This window comes from Vulpes vulpes, chromosome 1 (assembly GCF_048418805.1).
Source record: "Vulpes vulpes isolate BD-2025 chromosome 1, VulVul3, whole genome shotgun sequence".
NCBI lineage: Eukaryota > Metazoa > Chordata > Mammalia > Carnivora > Canidae > Vulpes > Vulpes vulpes.
In genome coordinates, this window is record NC_132780.1 from 8449389 (window position 1) to 8467662 (window position 18274).

Here is an 18274-nt window from a genome sequence, read left to right on the forward strand (position 1 = left end):
ATTTTACAGGCAACATCCATAACACCTGCTCCCTAGATCTTACTGTCGGCGTTTTATTTTTTGCCCTATAACACATCTGTCCCTCTGTCCGTCGGACCTCAACTCTCGTAAGCAGGCACACAGCCCTAGCTAGCGTGAGTGATCGCTCGAGGTGGGCGATGTTGAGTGTTTTCTCTGCAGCAGTCCCAGGAGTGGGACCCCTGGGGCCATTCAGGTGTGCGCCTCACAAATACTTTATAAGCACAGGCCCAGACTGGGTGCCCTGGGGACACGATGACGGCAGAACAGGCCCCTGCCCTCACGGGGCTTCCATTCTTGCTTGGGCTGGTACAGGAGACGGGTAGGAGCCAGCTGAGCAAATCAATCAGGCCGCTGAGCAGAAACCCGGGGTTTTAGGAAGGGCAGGTGCCCGTCCAGGGGAGAGCAGGCGGGAAGGGTGGGGCGGGAGGCAGATGCTCTCCTGGGTCCCACCCGAGGTGGTGGAGGGGGCGGCGGGCGGTGCTGGGCAGGGCGGGATGGGTGCAGAAGCCCGACACCAAAGACAGGCTGTGGGGGCTGATGCTGCCGGCTAGGTCCCGGGGGACCCCTACCTGTTCTCCGAGGGGAGGCCTGGAGTAGCAGGAAGTGAAAGTGTTCCTCACCAGAGAGAGAGGAAGCCGGGCGGGCGGGGGAAGAGGCGGGGCTGGGGGGATCTGAAATCAACCTTCCTCTCTTTTTCGGGGCTCCGGCCTTAGGTGAAGGGCCTCCGACGGAGGGGACTCTGGTAGTCTGGGGGTCCAGGGCTAAGAGCCCCGAGGCTTTCTCGCAGCCCCTGGGGCCCCCTGTCTACCCCCCTGCTGTTCCCCATGAGAGCCTGGAGGTGTTCTGCGTCCCTGGGTGCCCACGGAAAGGAACAGGGACGCCAGACAACTGATTGTTAGTTGTTTTCACTTTTATTTTGTATCCAATAAGCAACGTTATCTGCCCCTCCCCACGGAGGAAGTGGGTCCCCAGGGAAGGGGCCCAGCACCCACTTTGGTGGTGGGAGGCACAGACTTGGGAGGCTTTCAGGCTCAGCTGCCCCCAGAGTGTGTTACGTTTGGAGGGTCCACACTCCACCCAGGGTAGACTTGGTCTACTTTGCCACAGGCTGCCCTAGGAGCAGTAGAGAGCCCAGAGGGCTCTGGGGAGCCCTGGGGAGCCCTGGGGAGCCCTTGGGGCCCCTGTCCAGAACAGTTAGGTGTTTAGAGGCAGCTCTGGCCTCAGGAGCAGTTAGAGATTAGGGGAGGTTGATCCCGTCCCCGCGGGTGGTTAGAGACCGCGCGGGCTGTTACAGATGGGCTGCCCAGGCCTCGGCCCCTGGGTGATGTTAGAGGTTCACCAGGGTCAGGGGGCTGGGGCCCCAGTTTTGAGCGGGAGTGGTTAAGAGACTGGGGAAATGTTCTGAGCTCCCCAGACAAGAGCTGCAAGTTAGAGGGGGCCAGGGCTGGCTGGGGCTCTGCTGTCCCAAAGGAACTGGGCATCCTGCCCGGGAGAGGCAGCTGTCATTGGGGTTTCTCTCCCTCCTTGGTCCTGGCCTCCTCCTTGGCAGGAGGTGGAGACTTGCTGGGAGAAGCTGAAGTTGAAGTGCTGGGGTTGGGGGCCCCTGACCCTGCCTGGGCGTCTATGCGGGCATGCTCCTTCCGGACAAGGTCCTCCAGTTCTTTCTGCAGGGGGCAAAGTTCATAGAAGTCAGAGGTCACTGTGCATCATGGGATCACACACAGGACCTGTGGGGCAGGGGTTTGGGGACAGGCTCCGGGTGGGCCGGGGTCGCCTAGACTCCTTACCTTCCATCCGAGGAGGTCGGCAAGGGCCAGGCAGCCCTGGTCACAGTCACCCAGCCAGGCCACGTCCCTGTGGGTGGGAGAGTCAGAGCTCTCAGCTTGTCCCAGGCCCCTGCCCACTCTTCCCAGTCCGCGTGCCTTCATGCCCTCCCTCCCACCTCTGCTGTGACCCTCGCAGGCCCAGGACTCACCTGTAGGCCTTCTTGGAGTCGAAGTCCATGCCTCCTCCAAGGCCCATCATCATCCCCAGGAAAGGGTCAGTCTGTGGGGGAGAGGGGAGCTCAGAGCACAGAGCCTGGAGCCAGGTGGCCTGGGGCTGCTCCCTGCTCTGTGACTTCACTCAGTGACCTGGCCTCTCCAAACCTCAGTTTCCTTATCTGTAGAGTGGGGGCGATTACCAGCCACTCCTGGCATTGTCCTGTCAGCGGGTTAATACTTAGAAAGCGCTTACGGGGCGCCTGGCAGGCTCAGTCAGCAGAGCATGTGACTCTTCATCTCAGGGTTGTGAGTTTGAGCCCCATGTTGGGCATAGGGCCTACTTAAAATTAAAAAATACAAAATAAAATAAAACAAATCAAACCAGACAATGCTTAGAAGAGTGGCTGGCACATGGAGTGTTTGGCTGTTCGAGGAACCACCCCTCCGCAGGGATGAGGGATGAGGGAGGGAGGCCACCTCAGGAAAAGAGCCGAAAGCGGGAGTGGGCGTCTCCTCAGGCTGTGCTGTGGGCCCTGGGGCCTGCTCACCCTGACTCCTCACTCACCCAAAGCCCAGCAGTCCTGTTCTGGCTTAAGCTGCTTTGAGTTACTTCACTTGCTCAGAAGGGGCCAGAGGGACCCCGGGGCTTGTAGAATCAGATCCAGGTGGCCTGGAATCTGACCCCTCCGGGTTCTAGAGCACCTAGTTCTGAGCTGAGGGGTCTCAGTTTCTGAGGAAGCCAGTGAAAGGGAATGTGGGACCCCCGAGAGGAGGAGGAGGAGGAGGAAGAGAAGACAGAGGGGGGCTCACATAAAAGCCAACTCACCTGCCCAGTCTTCTCCTTGTTGATGAGCAGGCGCGGGGTAGAGAGGGGCGCCCTGGGGGATCGGGAGCTCAGTGGTAAGGGTCTGTCCTGGCCACCCCCACCCCCGGCCCCAGCAGCACCCCTCAATCCCAACCCAACCTACTTGCTGATGAGGGAAGCAAAGGGCTGCACTTGCAGGGAGGTACCCATGATGATGAGGAGGTCCACCTTCAGGAAGTCCTGGGGAGGGGGGGTGGTCAGTGAGGGTCCCAGAGGCTAGGCAGGGGCCAGGCTGCCTCCCCCCACACCCCTGCCCTGCAGCTCGCTACCCCTCCCCTACCTGGGGGGGGGCACTTACTGACTGCATGCAGGAGAAGAACCTTGCTGGGAGGTTCTCGCCGAAGAACACGATGTCTGAGGCAGACGGACGGACAGACACAGAGACAGAAAGAGAAGGTGAATCGGGAGGCAGAGACAGGGTCAGAGAGAGAGAGAGAGAATGAGAGAGAGAACAGGCAGCAGCAGAAGGCTGACCCGAGGGGCTGGGGTGGGAGCTACAGAGTAGCGGGCGCAGGTGAGGGGCTACAGGACCCATTCTCCCGGGGACAGATTTGGGGCACCGGTCAGGGGCTCGTGGAGGGCCGGGGTTCCCAGCCCAAGTCCATCCAGGCTGCTCCTTGGCCCCGAGGCTCACCAGGCTTCACCACGCTGTGACATTTCTCACACTTGGGAGTCACCTCGGAGAAGATCTTCTCTGGGTGTGGGGAAGAGGAAGGGAGAGGAGGTAAGCGACTCTGGGCTAGGGTCTGGGGTTGCAGCCAGCCCTCACGGTCCACGCACACCTCGGTCGCTGGGGGGCCTCCTGGGGGTGTGCCCTGCTCACGAAGGCCCTCCCTCCTTAGAGAGCTGCCCCTTACCTCCCCCCACCCATCGCCCTGGGTTCCGGGGTGGAGGGCATGGGGGGCTTCGAGCACCAGGTCACGTCTATTGATTTAATGAATAAACACAAGGACAGATGAATGAGCAGATGCTTGCCCTTTACAGGGGTAACTGGATCCCACCCCCCACCCCCCAACGTGGGCAATAAAGCTCCCCTAGGGGTCTTTGGGGGCAGTTCTATTTTATCCTGGGTGAGAGGCCTGGTGAGCCCCAGGCCTGGTAACAGAGAGGGAAGACATTGCAGACGATCCTGGGATGGGGACACATCCTTAGGCCCAGCTGCCCACCATCCTTGGGTTCTGGGACAGACACCCCCCCACACACACCACCATCCTTATGACAATCATGCTCCTGATTGCTTATTAAGGAAGGAAGCTTGAAACATGCTGTCACTTGCACCCCACAGAATCCTAGCTCATTTGTTCAACTGTTCATTCATTCATTCCTTCAACAGGTATTTAAAGAGCCCTGTTTTAATGTCTGCGATTCACTTTAGACTATTTTGGCACGGACAGCATGATATTTTGCGGGGGATGCGCACACTCTTGCTGTAAGTGACACACAATGGGGTCGTGTTCCTCGTCCATTACCCCCAGCTGCGCGCACTTGAGCTATTCTGGAAGCCTCACCCCAGCGGCGGTCAGCTGGCGTTTTGGCAGAAAGGCCTGCTCCAGAGGCCCCACCACAAATGCTGCAGCTGTCCCTGTCTCACATGAACACCAGAGGCTTTGTGAAACCAGCATAAAGAATGTCAGAAATGGCTTTCCATGGGTGAAATGTGTGGCTTCTCGGGAGCACAATGGATGTCAGACAAAGGCTCTCAATGGCATTCGAGAAATGTGGGCCGGAGGAATAGTTCCCCCCTTTTCTGGACACTCTGCCCTTCCATGGACGGGGACGCTGACTTTGACAAGCCCTGTTGTCTGGACCCCTCGGGACAGTCCCCCCACTGGCCCCCTGCCTTTGTCCCTAACCAGGCCTGCGTCCAGCTCCACGCTCCATGGAACATGCTTGCCTGCATCTGACTAACGGGCCATCGGATCTGGGGCCTCCAGCCCTGTTCTGTCCAGTATGGTGCACGTAGCTACATGTGGCTTTTAACATTTTAATTAATAAAAATGATGGAAAATGAAACATTCAGTCCACCGGTCACGGTAGTGACATCTGTGAGCGCTCCAGAGCCACATGTGGCAGCGGCTGCCATACTGGGCAGGTACGGATTAGAGTGCAGTTGTGTCTCCCTCCGTGGGCCCCTCTTGTAAGGTAAGATCAGAGCCCCTCAAAGGACAAAGGGCCGGGGCCTCAGACCCCACAGAACAGACTGCATGGCTGTCCGGCGACCTCTCTGCCAACACACATCTCTGCGTGCGGCTGAATTGGGTCTGGACCTTGCTCCCCTAATAACCCGGCTGTGAGGTGGTGCTGGGAGCCCACTGCAGACCCCGCTGCTGCCTCAGATCTCAGGGGGCCACAGAGCAAGGACACCACTGGAGCCCACAGCATGGAGCCCCTGATCTTGGCGCCGGAGAGCCGTCGGGAGGCAGGAGGGCATCCGCCCTCGTGGATGACCTCCAGGGCCTCACCTTTCATCCAGCTGAGCGGGTACTCCCGTCGGCACAGGGGGCTGATACAGTGCGAGGTGTAGAAGGTGCCGTGGGCCTCCACCAAGTCCTCAGGCTCCAGCCCGGCCACCCGCTCCAGGGTGTCTATGTTCTGCAGGGAGAGGTGGGGGGAAAGGCTCAGCAGCGAGCCGCGCCCCTCAGGGGCAGGAGCAGGGCGCTGCGAAGAGAAGCAAATGGGACGGAGGGAGAAGGAAGCGAGGGAGAAGCGAGGGGCAGGGTGTGCCCGTAAAGCCCTCCGCTCATTCTCATGGTGCCACCGAAGCGTAAAAGTCACAGATGCTTAACGGCGGGGCCCACGCTCATACATCTGTGAGCCCAGGCCCACGGCCACCATCAGCCCATATGGAGGTTTTCCGCATTATCGGGCCACTTTGTTTCCATTTTTCAGAAAATTTGTTTTGTTAGGACCACACGACGTTAGTGCCACCTGCCAGAAATTTGTTGGCCTTCATGAACAAGCCCTACAATGTCTCTGCTGTAGATAGAGCCCCCTCAGGTGTGGCGTCCTTGTGCAGTAGCCAACCCGCGCAGCTGGATATGGCAGGCCTGGCCAAGCATTAACAGAAATAAGTGAATCGGGAGGGTTTATTTGGGTTTTTTTGTTTTTTTTTTTTTTTAATTTTTATTTATGATAGTCACAGAGAGAGAGAGAGAGGCAGAGACACAGGCAGAGGGAGAAGCAGGCTCCATGCACCGGGAGCCTGATGTGGGATTCGATCCCGGGTCTCCAGGATCGCGCCCTGAGCCAAAGGCAGGCGCTAAGCCGCTGCGCCACCCAGGGATCCCGGTTTATTTGGTTTTAATCACTGTTTTCCTAATTAGCAGTAGGGTTTCTTACTACGGTCTGTTTCAGAGATGGCACAGTAATCGCATTCTTTTCAGACGCAGGTATATCCCTCCTTCAACCAGCCAGGCTGTTCTTCTCTTCCATATAGACATATGAGCGCTCTCATTTTTCTTAAAGCACGCAGCCCCTCGGGAGCAGCTTTTGCTGGCCCGTGAGGAATGCTGCAGAGGCAGGTGCTGACGGGGCACATGGGCACATGCCACCCAGAGATGGCCGGTCACATGCAGCCCCCAGCTGCCCTAGCACGGTTTCCCCGAGACTCCGTGAACAACCGAAAGGGTTCTCTTTCAAGGGCAGACGGCCCCCACTGCTCTCTCTGCTCCCTGCCAGCGATCAGCTTGTTCCCCCAACGGGCAGACAAGAGCCACTGTTCCCACACTCCCTGCAGCTCTCCCCCTTCCTCCTCCCCCTGCTTTAGTTTTGCCTTTGTGACTTGACTCAGTCTACTGACTCCCTCACACATGAGTAAGCAGTGTGCGTGCAAATAATTGTATAGCATGTACAAGAACCACTCAGATGCCTCTGTTAGTCTGAGGCCACTTTTGATAAAGAAACCACAAATTGGAAAAGAACGAGGCTGACCTGTGTGTCCTGATGTTGAAATGATCCCTCCAAGAGGTTAAAAGGCTCAGGAGAACAAGGGCTGTGGGAAAACTATATATGAATGTGTGTACTTGTTTCCCTATGTATAGAATATTTTTTGGAAATATTTTATTTATTTGAGAGAAAGAGAAAAAGAGAGAGAGAAAGAGAGAGAGTGTGTGCACAAGCAGGGGGAGCAGCAGGCAGAGGGAGTAGCAGGTTCCCCACTGAACAGGGAGCCCCATGTGGGACTCAATCCGAGGACCCTGGGATCATGACCTGAGCTGAAGGCAGGCACTTAACAGACAGAGCCACCCAGGCACCCCTGTGATATGAGAAGCCAGCTAGGGGAGAGAGGCTGGGGGCTGGGGAGTATGGCCCCAGGAAGCCCCCTCCTAAAGGACAAAGGGTCATGAGCACATGATGGTAAACGGCAAGTGACATGTGGCTGGGGTGTGTGGCACGAAGCAGGGCATGGTGACAGTGGGCAGTGGCCCCCCAGCTCCAGCCCAGCGCTCCCTGACTCTGGAGGACCTCGGGCGGGGCAGGGTGGGATGTAGCCAGCTCTTCTCAATCTGCAAGAGGAGCCTGGAGTCTGGATTTTCATCTGAAATCTCCTGTTTTAAACCTTGGGTCCCTTTTTGTTTTAAAACACTGTGTCCCCCTGATGGACACGAAGGCAATGGCAGCTTTGAAAAAGCATGAAGTCGGGGGCGCCTGGCTGGTTCACTGTGCGATTCTTGGATCTTGGAGTTGTGAGTTCAAGTCCCACGTTGGGTGGAGAGATTACTTAAAAATAAAATCCTGGGCAGCCCAGGTGGCTCAGCGGTTTAGCGTTGCCTTTGGCCTGGGGTGGGATCCTGGCAACCCGGGATCGAGGCCCACATCGGGCTCCCTGCATGGAGCCTGCTTCTCCCTCTGTCTGTGTCTCTGCCTCTCTCTTTGTGTGTCTCTCATTAATAAATGAATAAAATCTTTTTAAAAAATCCTAAAAAAGGAAGAGAGAAAGAAAAGAAAAGAGCAAGCAGGAAGCTGCTATGTGGGTGTGGATATGGAAGGGTCTTCCACACAGGAAGTTAAGTGAGAGAAAGCCCTATGTGTCGGGTAAAGGCCATGCAGATATTTAAAAGGACGATAAGCTGCTTTGCTGTGGAGATCACAGGGGCTTGAACGAACAGGGCAACTGTTCTCATGTTTGAATGGAGACTTGTATCTGGAGATAAAAATAGCTATCGTACATAGCTTCAGAAGTGCCACATCATCACAATTCGGAAAGAAGTGAAGACAGTGTGTTCCAGAAAACTGGGTCAGTGACTCAAAAAGTGGCTGAGGTTGACGGAGAGGGTGACAAGTTTGAAACAAAACAAAACAAAACAAAACAACAAAATGGTTTCTTGAAACATGAGAGTGGAACTTTTTTTCCACTTTTGCCTCTGTTTTCTGTAATAGGCCTCAAAACATACGTTTTGATGACGTATGTGTAGCTAAATGCGTGCATTAATTATTGCCGGGAGGGGACGGATGCCTGCACCTTTCCCACGGCCCCCAGAGTGCACTGATGCTGGATTTCACGAGAAGGTAGCCCGCCGTCGGCGTGCTTCTGTGCTGGGGCGGAGGCTTCGGCCTCACATGGCTCCACCTTTGAAGCAGATTCGTGACCCGCACACTTCTCCCCTCATTGGCCCCTGCCTCCAGCCTCTTCTACTTGGACATCACAGGACCCCCTTCCTCACCCCGCCCTCCCCATCAGCCCCCTACTTGCAGCCAGAGAGGGATGCCTGGCTCAGGTCACCCCGTCCCACCCCACGTAGAGCCCTCCCGTGGCTCTATCTCACTCAGCCCTTCCTTTGGCCCTAGGATCCCACAAGGTCAGCCCCTGTCCCCCTCCTTGAGCTCGCCTCCTCCATTCTCTCCTGCTCTCCTTTCTGCTCACCCGGATCCAGCTTCTCGAACACACCACATAGTCTCACCTCAGGGCCTTTGCCCTGGCTGTTCCCTTTGCTTGGAACACACTCTCCCGGCCAGATGATCCCATGTCACCCTCCTTCCCTTCCTACAGGTCTTTGTCTAAATGTCCCCTTCTTGGTGAGGCCTTCTCTGATACCTGTTGACAATGGCACCGCTCCCCCACCCCAGCACTTCCAGTTCCCCTTTCCTGCTTAATGGTGCTCCACAGACATCGTGGCACACTGGACGTGCTACCAACCCCGTCTTGTCCATTGTCTCTCTCCCCTCATTAGACTATCAGCTCTAGGAGGGCAGGGATGTTGCTGCCAGCAGGGCCTGGCATGGGGTTTGCGCTCAGTAAACACTCATGACGGAAGATGACAACACAGGGCTGTGGGGCTGATGTCATGAAATCGTGCACAGGGGGCCCTCGGCTTGGAGTGAGCTGTTTGTACCATGTCTGAGCCACATGGATAAAACGGACTCTGGGAAGAAAGGTCAGGTTTATCTTGAGTGGGGGTCCTCCTGGAAGGAGAGGCTGTCCCTTCCCAGGCCACCACCACTGCAAGCCCTGGGCAGGAGCTCCTGTTCCGGTTTGAGAAATCTGGGACTTAAAACAAATTCATCCTCCCCCTGGTGGCAGCTTCCCAGGCTGGCAGGCTCCAAATTGCCAGGTGCAGGAAGAAAATATTAGAACGCCCATTTATATCCAAGGATTCCCTGTCTTTGATAATTTTGGGTTCTAAGGTATCATTTTTAAAAAAGATTTATTTATTTATTTATTTATTTATTTATTTATTTATTTATTGAGAGAAAATGAGCACAAAGAGGGGAGGCTGACGGAGAGAGAGAATCTTAAGCAGACTCTCTGCTGAGTGTGGAGCCTGATGCGGGTCTCTACCCCACAACCCCGAGACCATGACCTGAGCTGAAATCAAGGGTCGGATGCTCCACCGACTGAGCCACCTGGGCACTCCCAAGGGATCAGTTATGGCATGACATTGCTGTCCCCACTATATAATTTCGTCCCCACTATATAATTTCAGTGCTTGTTCACAAAACACATATTCATAGAACAAAGGTAGAGGCGCACTGTTTACAGTTAAGGGGTGCGAGTCCCTGAAAATATCTTGCTGATTAGTCCAGAAGCCAACAATGTGAGCCATTCTTGCCGGAGAGCCCGGGACGAGGCCCTTGGCTCAGCACCTGACACGGATGAGCCATGGCCCATGGCCCATATCAGGCCTTTGTGCAAATTATCAAAAGATGCCCCTTCCTTAAGACCATATCTACCAGTGGGAACACGGTCACAGTGTCCTGATTTCGTTAGACCCACTCACTCTGTGCCCGTCTGCTGCAAACCCTCACCAAACATGAAACCCACCTCGCCAGCCATGGCCTCTCCGACGTGAGGCCCTTTCTCACTACGCACAGGATGGCCCCAGGAGGAGCTCACTGCCATGTCACCATGTACCAAAGGGCAAAGCTGTTCTGGTCTCTGCTTTCCAGAAGGGGAAATTGACGCTGAGCCCGGGCCCCAAGGGGCCAGGACACCTGCGGCCAGCCCTGCTCCTCCCGGGGATGTCCACAGCCGCCTACCTGTGTGTAGCATCGCAGCAGCAGCCCCTTCTCCTTCAGCAGCCGGATGAAGTAGTGACACACAGTTGGCTGGAGGGGAGCAAGCAGGACAATGCTGAGCATGATGGGGCACCTTTGCCACATGTCGCCACGTTGTCGTTTTATGTCACAGAACCATCCTGTTGGCCTTGGGAGCATCCCTATCCCCATTTCACAGACGGGAACACTGAGGTGCCAGGTCACAAGAATGGGAAAGGAGGGAGCAGGTGGCCCGGAGCCCATGTACTTGGTGACCACGTGACATCTGTTAGAAGGGTCCCAGTGGAAGCCTTTCCTGTGCCTGTCACCCCTCAAGCTTTCCCATCACCTGGGCAAAAAACAGCTTACCTTGAACTGGCCAGGATAGAGTTCCTTGGCGAGAGCGAAGAAGGGCTCTGGGTGTTTCTGTGGGAGAGAGAACCGGAGGGCAGGTGGGCACCCAGAGCCAGGCGAACCTGTGGCCCCCACCATTAGACATCCCTGCCTGGGGGGCACGTACCTTGAAGTAGCCAATCTCAAAGATGGCCTCTGGGTAGGGAAGGTGATACTTCTCTAGGTTGGCGTAGAGGCCCGTGGATGGGGAGCGGAAGTCAGGGATGCCGGCGGCTGGTGGGGGCAGAGGCAGGGAGCGATGGGTAAGAGCCTTGGCCCCATCAATAGCCCCTCAAACCCCCTGTCAAGGGCCCAGGCACAGCTCCCTCCAGTTCCTGGAAGAGGGCCCCCCAATGTGGGGGCATCTGGTGGGGGGAGGGCTGGCACTTACACGTGGAGATCCCAGCTCCCACCAAACAGATGACCCTGCGACCTGGAGAAGAGGAGGGTAGGCGTCACATGACCGTACGCTCAGGCCCAAGTTAACGCCGCCCATCACAGCCCCTGACACCCCTGACTCAGTGCCAGGCCCACGGCTGACGTTTCAGATGCACGAAGGGTGTTCCCCAGCATCTTGAGGTGGGTGGTGTTAACACCCTCATTTTACAGATGAGGAAACCAAGGCTCAGGTAGAGGCAGGATCGCACAGTCCGCTGGTGGAAGAGCCAGCGTGGGGATGAGGAATCCCCTGTTTCAAATTATACCAACATGGACAGATTCGAGAAAAGACCACTTGGAGAGAAGTTTCTCCTCCTAACTAGATCTAGACAAAAACACATGAGCTCTTGGTGAGAGGGCTGGGGGAGGGGGTACCCCCAACCCCGGAAGAGCTACAGGTTATTGTAAAAATCTGTGGCCTCGCCTCACCTTTCAGACACAATCTTTTTTTTTTTAAAATGAATTTATTTATTCATGAGAGACACACAGAGAGAGGCAGAGACACAGGCAGAGGGAGAAGCAGGCTCCCCATGGGGAGCCCATTGCAGGACTCGATCCCAGGACCCCGGGATCACGCCCTGAGTCAAGGGCAGATGCTTAACCGCTGAGCCACCCGGGTGCCCTTTTGGACACAATCTTGAATGACCATCTATTTCTAGCATGTTCCTTTAGCATATTCCTTTCCTCTATGATCAAACACACAGCAGCCACCAGGAGTCTGAGAATTTCCAGGTGAAGACTAAAGATTTGCCACTCTCGGCCCTCACCCGATGAACAGCAAGCAGGTAGATAAGGGGGCTTTAGATGCTGGCTCTCCTGTTCACCAGTGGGGGGCAATGGGGGGGACTGGGGTCTTAGCTCAGATCTCCCCTCTGGGCTTCTGCTTCCTGCTCTGTAAGATGGGCACAATTATAGTACCGCCTTCACGGGGCTGTCGAGAGAATGAATTCATTCACGTGAAGCTTAGATCAGTACCTGGCACTGAGCACACACTATATGTGTGTCTGCTATTATTCTTTGAGCCAATTGCACTTCTTGACACCCAGGGTTTGTACGCGTAGAAGCATTTCGTTCCCCCATTTTCCCCTGGCTTTCAGAAAAAAAGATGGGAAGGTGTGGTAGGAGTCGAATCATTTCACAAACACACGGGGCTGTGCAGAAATAGCCCTGTTGCCTCGTCAGCTGCTGGCGGGCAGGCCTGCCACGCGGTACCCTGGCATCTGCCCGTCAGCTGATAGACAGGCGCAAGTGTGGGGTCCCTGAACCGGGTGCCTCTGGGGTGTCCTGTGTGAAGAGGACAGCAAGGGTTATGAAGGCCTTGGCTTTGTCTTAAGAATGCCATCGGACCAGGCTCAGCTGGACCTAGCAGGGGCCACGTGGGAGGGAGCATGCTCTGGATTTAGGGGAGCCTGGGGGGGGGGTGTAATCCTGACAGCTGTGTGACCCTGCAGCAACTCACAACCTCTTTGTGCCTCCACTCCTTCCTCTGTCCAGATCATTCCTATAATGACCTCAAAGGTACAGTGTGAAGATCAAAGGAGAGGATGCCTATCCAGTGCTTAGCCTGGAGCCTGGCAAATGGTGAGGGCTCAGTTAACTCCTGTTAACCAACTGCCCCCAAACTGCTCCCAAACCCAAGTGCAGGAGGACAGAAGGAACAAGAGCTTTGTGGCCACTGCCTGTGTCCTCATAGGGGAGGAGATGTCTGCAGATGGCTGCCTGGCCTGGCCCGGGAGAGGGGGGCTCAGGGCAGCAAGCCTGGACGCCTGAGCAGGGAGCCGGCAGCAGCTGGAGGACAGGGAAACGGGAGAAGACGTCCTCAACAAAAGGCCGTTCAGGACCCTCAAAGGGTCGATTGTTCTAGTTAAGGACTGCCGAGGCCCGGTTTCTCAGACTTTGATGACCTCAACTTGCAGCAAGAAATAGAAATGACGTGGTGACCTAGTGGAGAGGCACCTACATCCCACCCCTGAAACACACTTCCTGTGATAGTCATCGCAGGGCACGTGGCTCTTGCTCTGCTCTGGGCCTTTTTTGGGGCATTTACGTTTATATTCACGGGTGGCACCCCTAAGAGTCCCATGGGGTGATTACTACTGGTATTGGCTTCATTCTGTCCAGCAGGCCTGGCCAGTCAGCAATGGGAGTGTGACCCAGGTCTGGCCAAGCAGAAACCCGGAGATTGGTTTAAGGTAGGAGTGTGACGCAACGTGGCCCAACTGGAACCATTCTTGGCCCTTTTGCTTGAACCACTGGAAGGAGGCGCTCGGCTGGTGCAACTGGCATTCGGTACTGCCAGGAGCCCCCTCCACCTCAACACAGAAAGCAGCGCCAGACAAGGTTAAGATTTTTGACAATGTGGAAGCCTCTGAATCCAGCCATGCTTAACGCCGGATTTCAGTGACAGGATCGATACTCCTTTTTGGGCATAAGCTATTTTTGAGTTGGGTTTGTTACTTGGAAGCAAAAGGTGTGATGGGTCAGGTGGTGGTGGCTGACAAGCCACTTGGGGCCAGGAGTGGGGAAAGTGGCACGAAGCAGGGCCACGACTTACAGCGTTCGCTCTGCATGTAGCGGGTCACCCCCTCCAGGGTGAGGTCGTCCAGCAGACGCTCCTTCTGGGTGCCCAAGCCCAGTGTCTGGGAGAAGAAATTCCGCAGGAAGTCCACTGGCCAAAAAGCAGAGAAAAACATCAGGGTGGGTGTTCAGTCGCGGTGCACAGGGGCCGCGAGTGCCCCCTGCCCCAGACCTGGGATCCCCCACCCTCCCGCAACCAGGGACCTCTAGGCGCTGGCATTGCACCTAGTATTGCATGCTTTGAATGTCAACCGCAGTGGAGGTGACAGGTAACAACTATATCCCTGCCCTAAACCGCTCCCCCAGAACCCCTCTCCCAAGGAGGATACTTACTCTCTGCCTCTCTGCCAGCGGCTCCTCCCTCAGTATCTGAATCTGAGTCCTGGAAGAGGTGGGGGTGGGGTGACCAGGCCCCAGAAGCGGGGTTAGGGAGGGAGGAGAGGGGAGGGTGGCACCCCGGTTTGGTGGGGAAAGGCTCTGGCTGGGAGTGGGTCCAAGGAAGTGAGAGGCGGTGGGGGAGCCAGTGTGCCTCGGCTCTGGGTTGGGCTGCCTGGGTTGGAAACCTGGTCCTGCGACTCCTGAGGAGCGTTAAGTTCTTTGCTGCTCTGAGTCTGATGCTCCTCATCTGGGAAATGGAGCTCAGAGGCAAGGGCACAGCCTGAGGGGCTATCTGAGATGAACCGAGTCAACCCACAGAGGTGCTCAGGGCAGCACCCGGTGGGGTAAGAGCGTGCAGACATGGCCCGGTGTCCACGTCCTCGCCTTGCCTCCCTGCTTGTCCCCCGTGGCGTGGGCCCACTGCCCTCCTCACCAAAGTCACTCCTGTGAATGATGCCAGTGGAAAGGCCTCAGTCCTCACCCCAGGGTCCTCAGCCCTCCTGTTGGAAGCCCCGGGCACCGCCTTGCCATCTCCTCCATGTCATTATCTAACTTCTCCTGAGTCAGGCTCCCAGATGGCAGGTCTGAGACGGTCCTGGGCCCTCCCTCCGTCCTCACTCCACCTTTCCAGGGCTAGCTGCCTCATCTGTGCCCAAGGTCTTGGCCTAGGCACTGATCATGCCACCTCTTAGTCCCCAGATCCGAGGTTCCCGCAGCCCACTGGATGCCTCCCCCTAAGTGACCCTGGCCTCTCTCTCCCGCCATATCTCAGACTGGCCTTGGCCTCTTCCCAGGCCCCAACTCAGTGTGGTTTCTGTCCCCCAGTCTTTGTCTCCCTCTCCTGCCCTCCCACCATCATGGGTCCCCTCCCTAAGGCTCTCCCTGGCCCAGCCTGTCCTCTCTCTGGGGGCCCGGTCTTGGCCTCCTCCCTAAGCTCCCAGCCTCAGTCCCTACCTCTGATTGACTCTACTGCCCTCCGGGTGATGGCCTGGCTGTGTCAGCCCACCCCCTCCGCCCCAAGCACCCCTCTCACTGGCTTTTCCAGTCTGACCATCTGATCATCAACATGTATGGAGTCCGCCCTGATGTCAGCTCCAGGATGGCAGGGATTTTTCATGTTCACCAGTGGACGCCCAGCACCGAGAATGGGGTCTGGCCCCTGGCAGGAGCTCCAGAACTATCCACCACTGATCGAATGGATACTTGCTGTGCGCTACACCAGGGCTGGGCCCTGCAACGGACCTCACAAAAACACAATTCTGACCAACGCACTCCCCTGATTAAAACCCTTCCACTGACCCCGTCCCCCATCATTCTCTGCTCCGGCTCCAAGCCTTTTTTGAACGGGAACCGCCCTTCCAAATGTATTTAAAATTTTCTATAAGCTTTGCAAAAGCTTTGACCACTAGACGATGTATGACTCGAGGCACTCGCCTCCCGTTCCCACCGCAGTCACCATAACCACTATTAACAGTACAGTGGTAATTACTCTAGATTTTTTTCTCTGCATATAAAACTCGTTATTTTTCCAGAAATGGGTCATGCCACAGTACAATGCTGCACCTTGCATCTTCCGCAGAACAATATACCATAGATCCACCTCATTCTTTAAAAAAGCTACATAGTGTTGCATTGTAGGGATGAGCCATAGTTCATTTAACCCGCCTACTGACAGCCACTTGGGCTGTTTCCAGGGTTGCCCCATCGCAGACAATGCTGCAATTTATATCCTCGGATCTCTCTTGCTGGGACTGAGGATCCCTTTTTAACATTAAAACTTTCTGTGACAGCGGTTGAGCCCCGGGAGCCAGGCGAGGGAGAAGCCCTGGCCTGACAGGAAGCTTTCAGACCCTCAGTGTGGCCCTCTGTGCATCTGTCAGGTGCCTTCATCACAGCTTCTGTGCTGCCCTACATCTGAACTGCGAGCTCGCGTCTGTGGGGGGTTGGCGTTCTTTCAGGCTGCAGACAGTGAGCCTCTGTGGAAGGACTCGAGGGCCCTGCCCAGCATGTGAGAGCGACTTGGGCCTAAGGGGGAGCTGGAGGTGCTGGTTGGGGCCTTCAAGTCTTCGTGAGGTGGCCTGGCTACCTCTTCCTGAAGCGTCTGGAAGGCGACGTGCTGGGTGCCGTGGGTTGCAAAGCAGTCCCTGCTCTTCTAGCTGGGGGGCCAGAGGACAAGTTACAGAACAGCTCTGCTGCAGATTCCTCATCTGTGAAATGGCCCCAGTAGGCCTTGCACTGCCCCCCCACTACCACCACCACAGGGATTCTGGGGAGGTGAAATGCTACGATGTACACAGAGCACTGGGTGGAGTACCTGGCTCAATAAATGCTAACCTCAAATATAATTAGCTAACCACCCACAGCTACCAGACCACTGACCACATCACACCCTTCGTGCCCCCCTCCCAGTCCTGGTACAAGCTGTACACTCTGCGTGGAACGCCATTTCTCACTGTGCCTAAGAAACTTCCAAGTCACTCTTCACTTACTGTCATGTGTCTGTACCTCAATCTGACTCCTGGACCGGCCTGTGGATTTGCCCTGGGAACGGACCGGCTGGAAACTGTTGACCCTCACAAAGTTTACTCTGCCTTGAGCTACTTTCATAATCACTCTGGAGGGTCATTTCTAGTCACTTGTCCGTGGGATCTGGGCGTTCAAGGACCAACTTGGATGCCTGTCTCTTCCATGCCCAGCATAAATGAGGTTCAGAAAGGGTAAGGGTAGGGAGCAAGGAAACAGAAAAGTCAGGGAGGGCAGGTCTGGAGTTGAGGGCGCACAGCTTTTTCTGCCAGTCCCCGGAATTCACCATTCCCAGGGGGCCGAACCAGGAGTGGGGGCAAGGGGCTGGGGTGATGCCCTGAGGGCCCTGGGGTAACTGTCTCCCCTCTGCCACCTCCACCCCCCCCAGAGTGTGGGGTGTGGGAACACGTCCATTTCTCTCCTTCCCTCCACCCTTCCCCAAATCTCACCTGAGCCTCCTGCACCTTCCCTGCCTGGGTCTCCAGAGGGTCAGAGGCTGGGGGAGGAGGGGGAGCAGACGTGGTTACAGTGGGGGGCACAGTTAAGTGGGGATAAAGGGCTTCAAAGCAGAGGGGCAGGGAGCAAGAAGACCCACCAACCTAATTATACTGGGGTGGGAGGTGGTGGTAAAAGCTGAGCAGAGGGAGGGAGGCGACGGGGAAAAGCAGATCTTATTAGGATAGACAGTGCTGTCTGGAGAAGTGGTTAGTGAGAGACAGAGGCTGGGGCAGGAAGGTTTGGGAGAGGGAGGAGAAAGTAAAGCCTACAGGCATGGAGGAAGACTTAGAGGTGAGGAAGTAAACAGTAGTGAGTGTGTGTGAGCACGTGTGTGTGCAGGGAGGGTTAGGGTTTACAAACAGAGGGAAGTTTAAAAAAGGAAGAGAGGAAAGAAAATACTCTTAGCAGAGACAGGTTTAGGAAAGGAGGTGCAGTGGGGACAGCACGTTTAGGAGGGGCACAGGAACAAGAGGGACGAGACAGGAGGGGGCGCCAGGGGTCCCCGAGCATCCTACAGTTCCCCCTAACAACCAGGTACCCTTAGCAACCGGGGCCGCGGCAACCTAAGTCCTTAGCAACGAGGGTCCTCAGCAACCGAGGTGCGAGAAACACGCGGTCATTAGTAACTTGGGGGACGTAGCAAACGGACCCTTACAATCTCGCGACCCAGAAACCCACCAGCCTGGCAAGATGGATCACTTAGCAACGACCCCCCACCCCCGCCCCGATTCCCACTGCCCGCCATGCAGCCCCCGTCTCCAGCCCCACCACGCCGGTCCTCGGGCCCCGGGGCCTGCAGCCCTCAGCCAGGCCCCGGTGCGACCCGACCCTCCCACCGGGGCCCCCGACTCACGGTCCGGCTCGGCCATGGGCGCGGGGCGGGGGCCCTCGGGGCTGTCACCGACTGCTCTGTCCCGTGACGGCACCGGAAACAGGAGGGGCAGAGACAGGGCAGAGAACTACGACTCCCAGCAGTCATCGAGGATGCATACAGGCTTTTCGTACAGCGGCGCCTGCCGCTCTCGGGCTAGGAAGACACGGACGGCGGGACTACGAGTCCCAGAGGGCTCCGCGCAGGCAGCCATGTTGGTCAAGGGCGGCCGGAAACTGTGGGAATGGGTAGAGA

At 56.4% G+C, this 18274-nt stretch overlaps 1 protein-coding gene across 2 annotated transcripts; it reads right to left on the bottom strand.

Moving 5' to 3' along the window:
* Nucleotides 1-913: 913 nt before the first annotated feature.
* On the bottom strand, nucleotides 914-18255 carry SIRT2 (sirtuin 2). Of its 2 annotated transcripts, XM_026010101.2 has the most exons (16): nucleotides 18002-18255; nucleotides 17100-17146; nucleotides 14083-14131; nucleotides 13727-13840; nucleotides 11126-11167; nucleotides 10862-10968; nucleotides 10711-10767; nucleotides 10345-10413; nucleotides 5331-5460; nucleotides 3503-3562; nucleotides 3167-3222; nucleotides 2972-3048; nucleotides 2830-2881; nucleotides 1997-2067; nucleotides 1809-1875; nucleotides 914-1685 (listed from the first exon to the last, which is right to left on the bottom strand). In XM_026010101.2, exons 1-16 carry the CDS (start codon nucleotides 18015-18017, stop codon nucleotides 1524-1526), a joined length of 1176 nt encoding a protein of 391 aa, XP_025865886.1. In that variant the 5' UTR covers nucleotides 18018-18255; the 3' UTR covers nucleotides 914-1523. The 2 variants fall into 2 exon arrangements, with proteins under 2 accessions (XP_025865886.1, XP_025865885.1); XM_026010100.2 differs by lacking the exon at nucleotides 17100-17146 and having other exon boundaries at nucleotides 18002-18186.
* Between the last annotated feature and the right edge of the window lie 19 nt (nucleotides 18256-18274).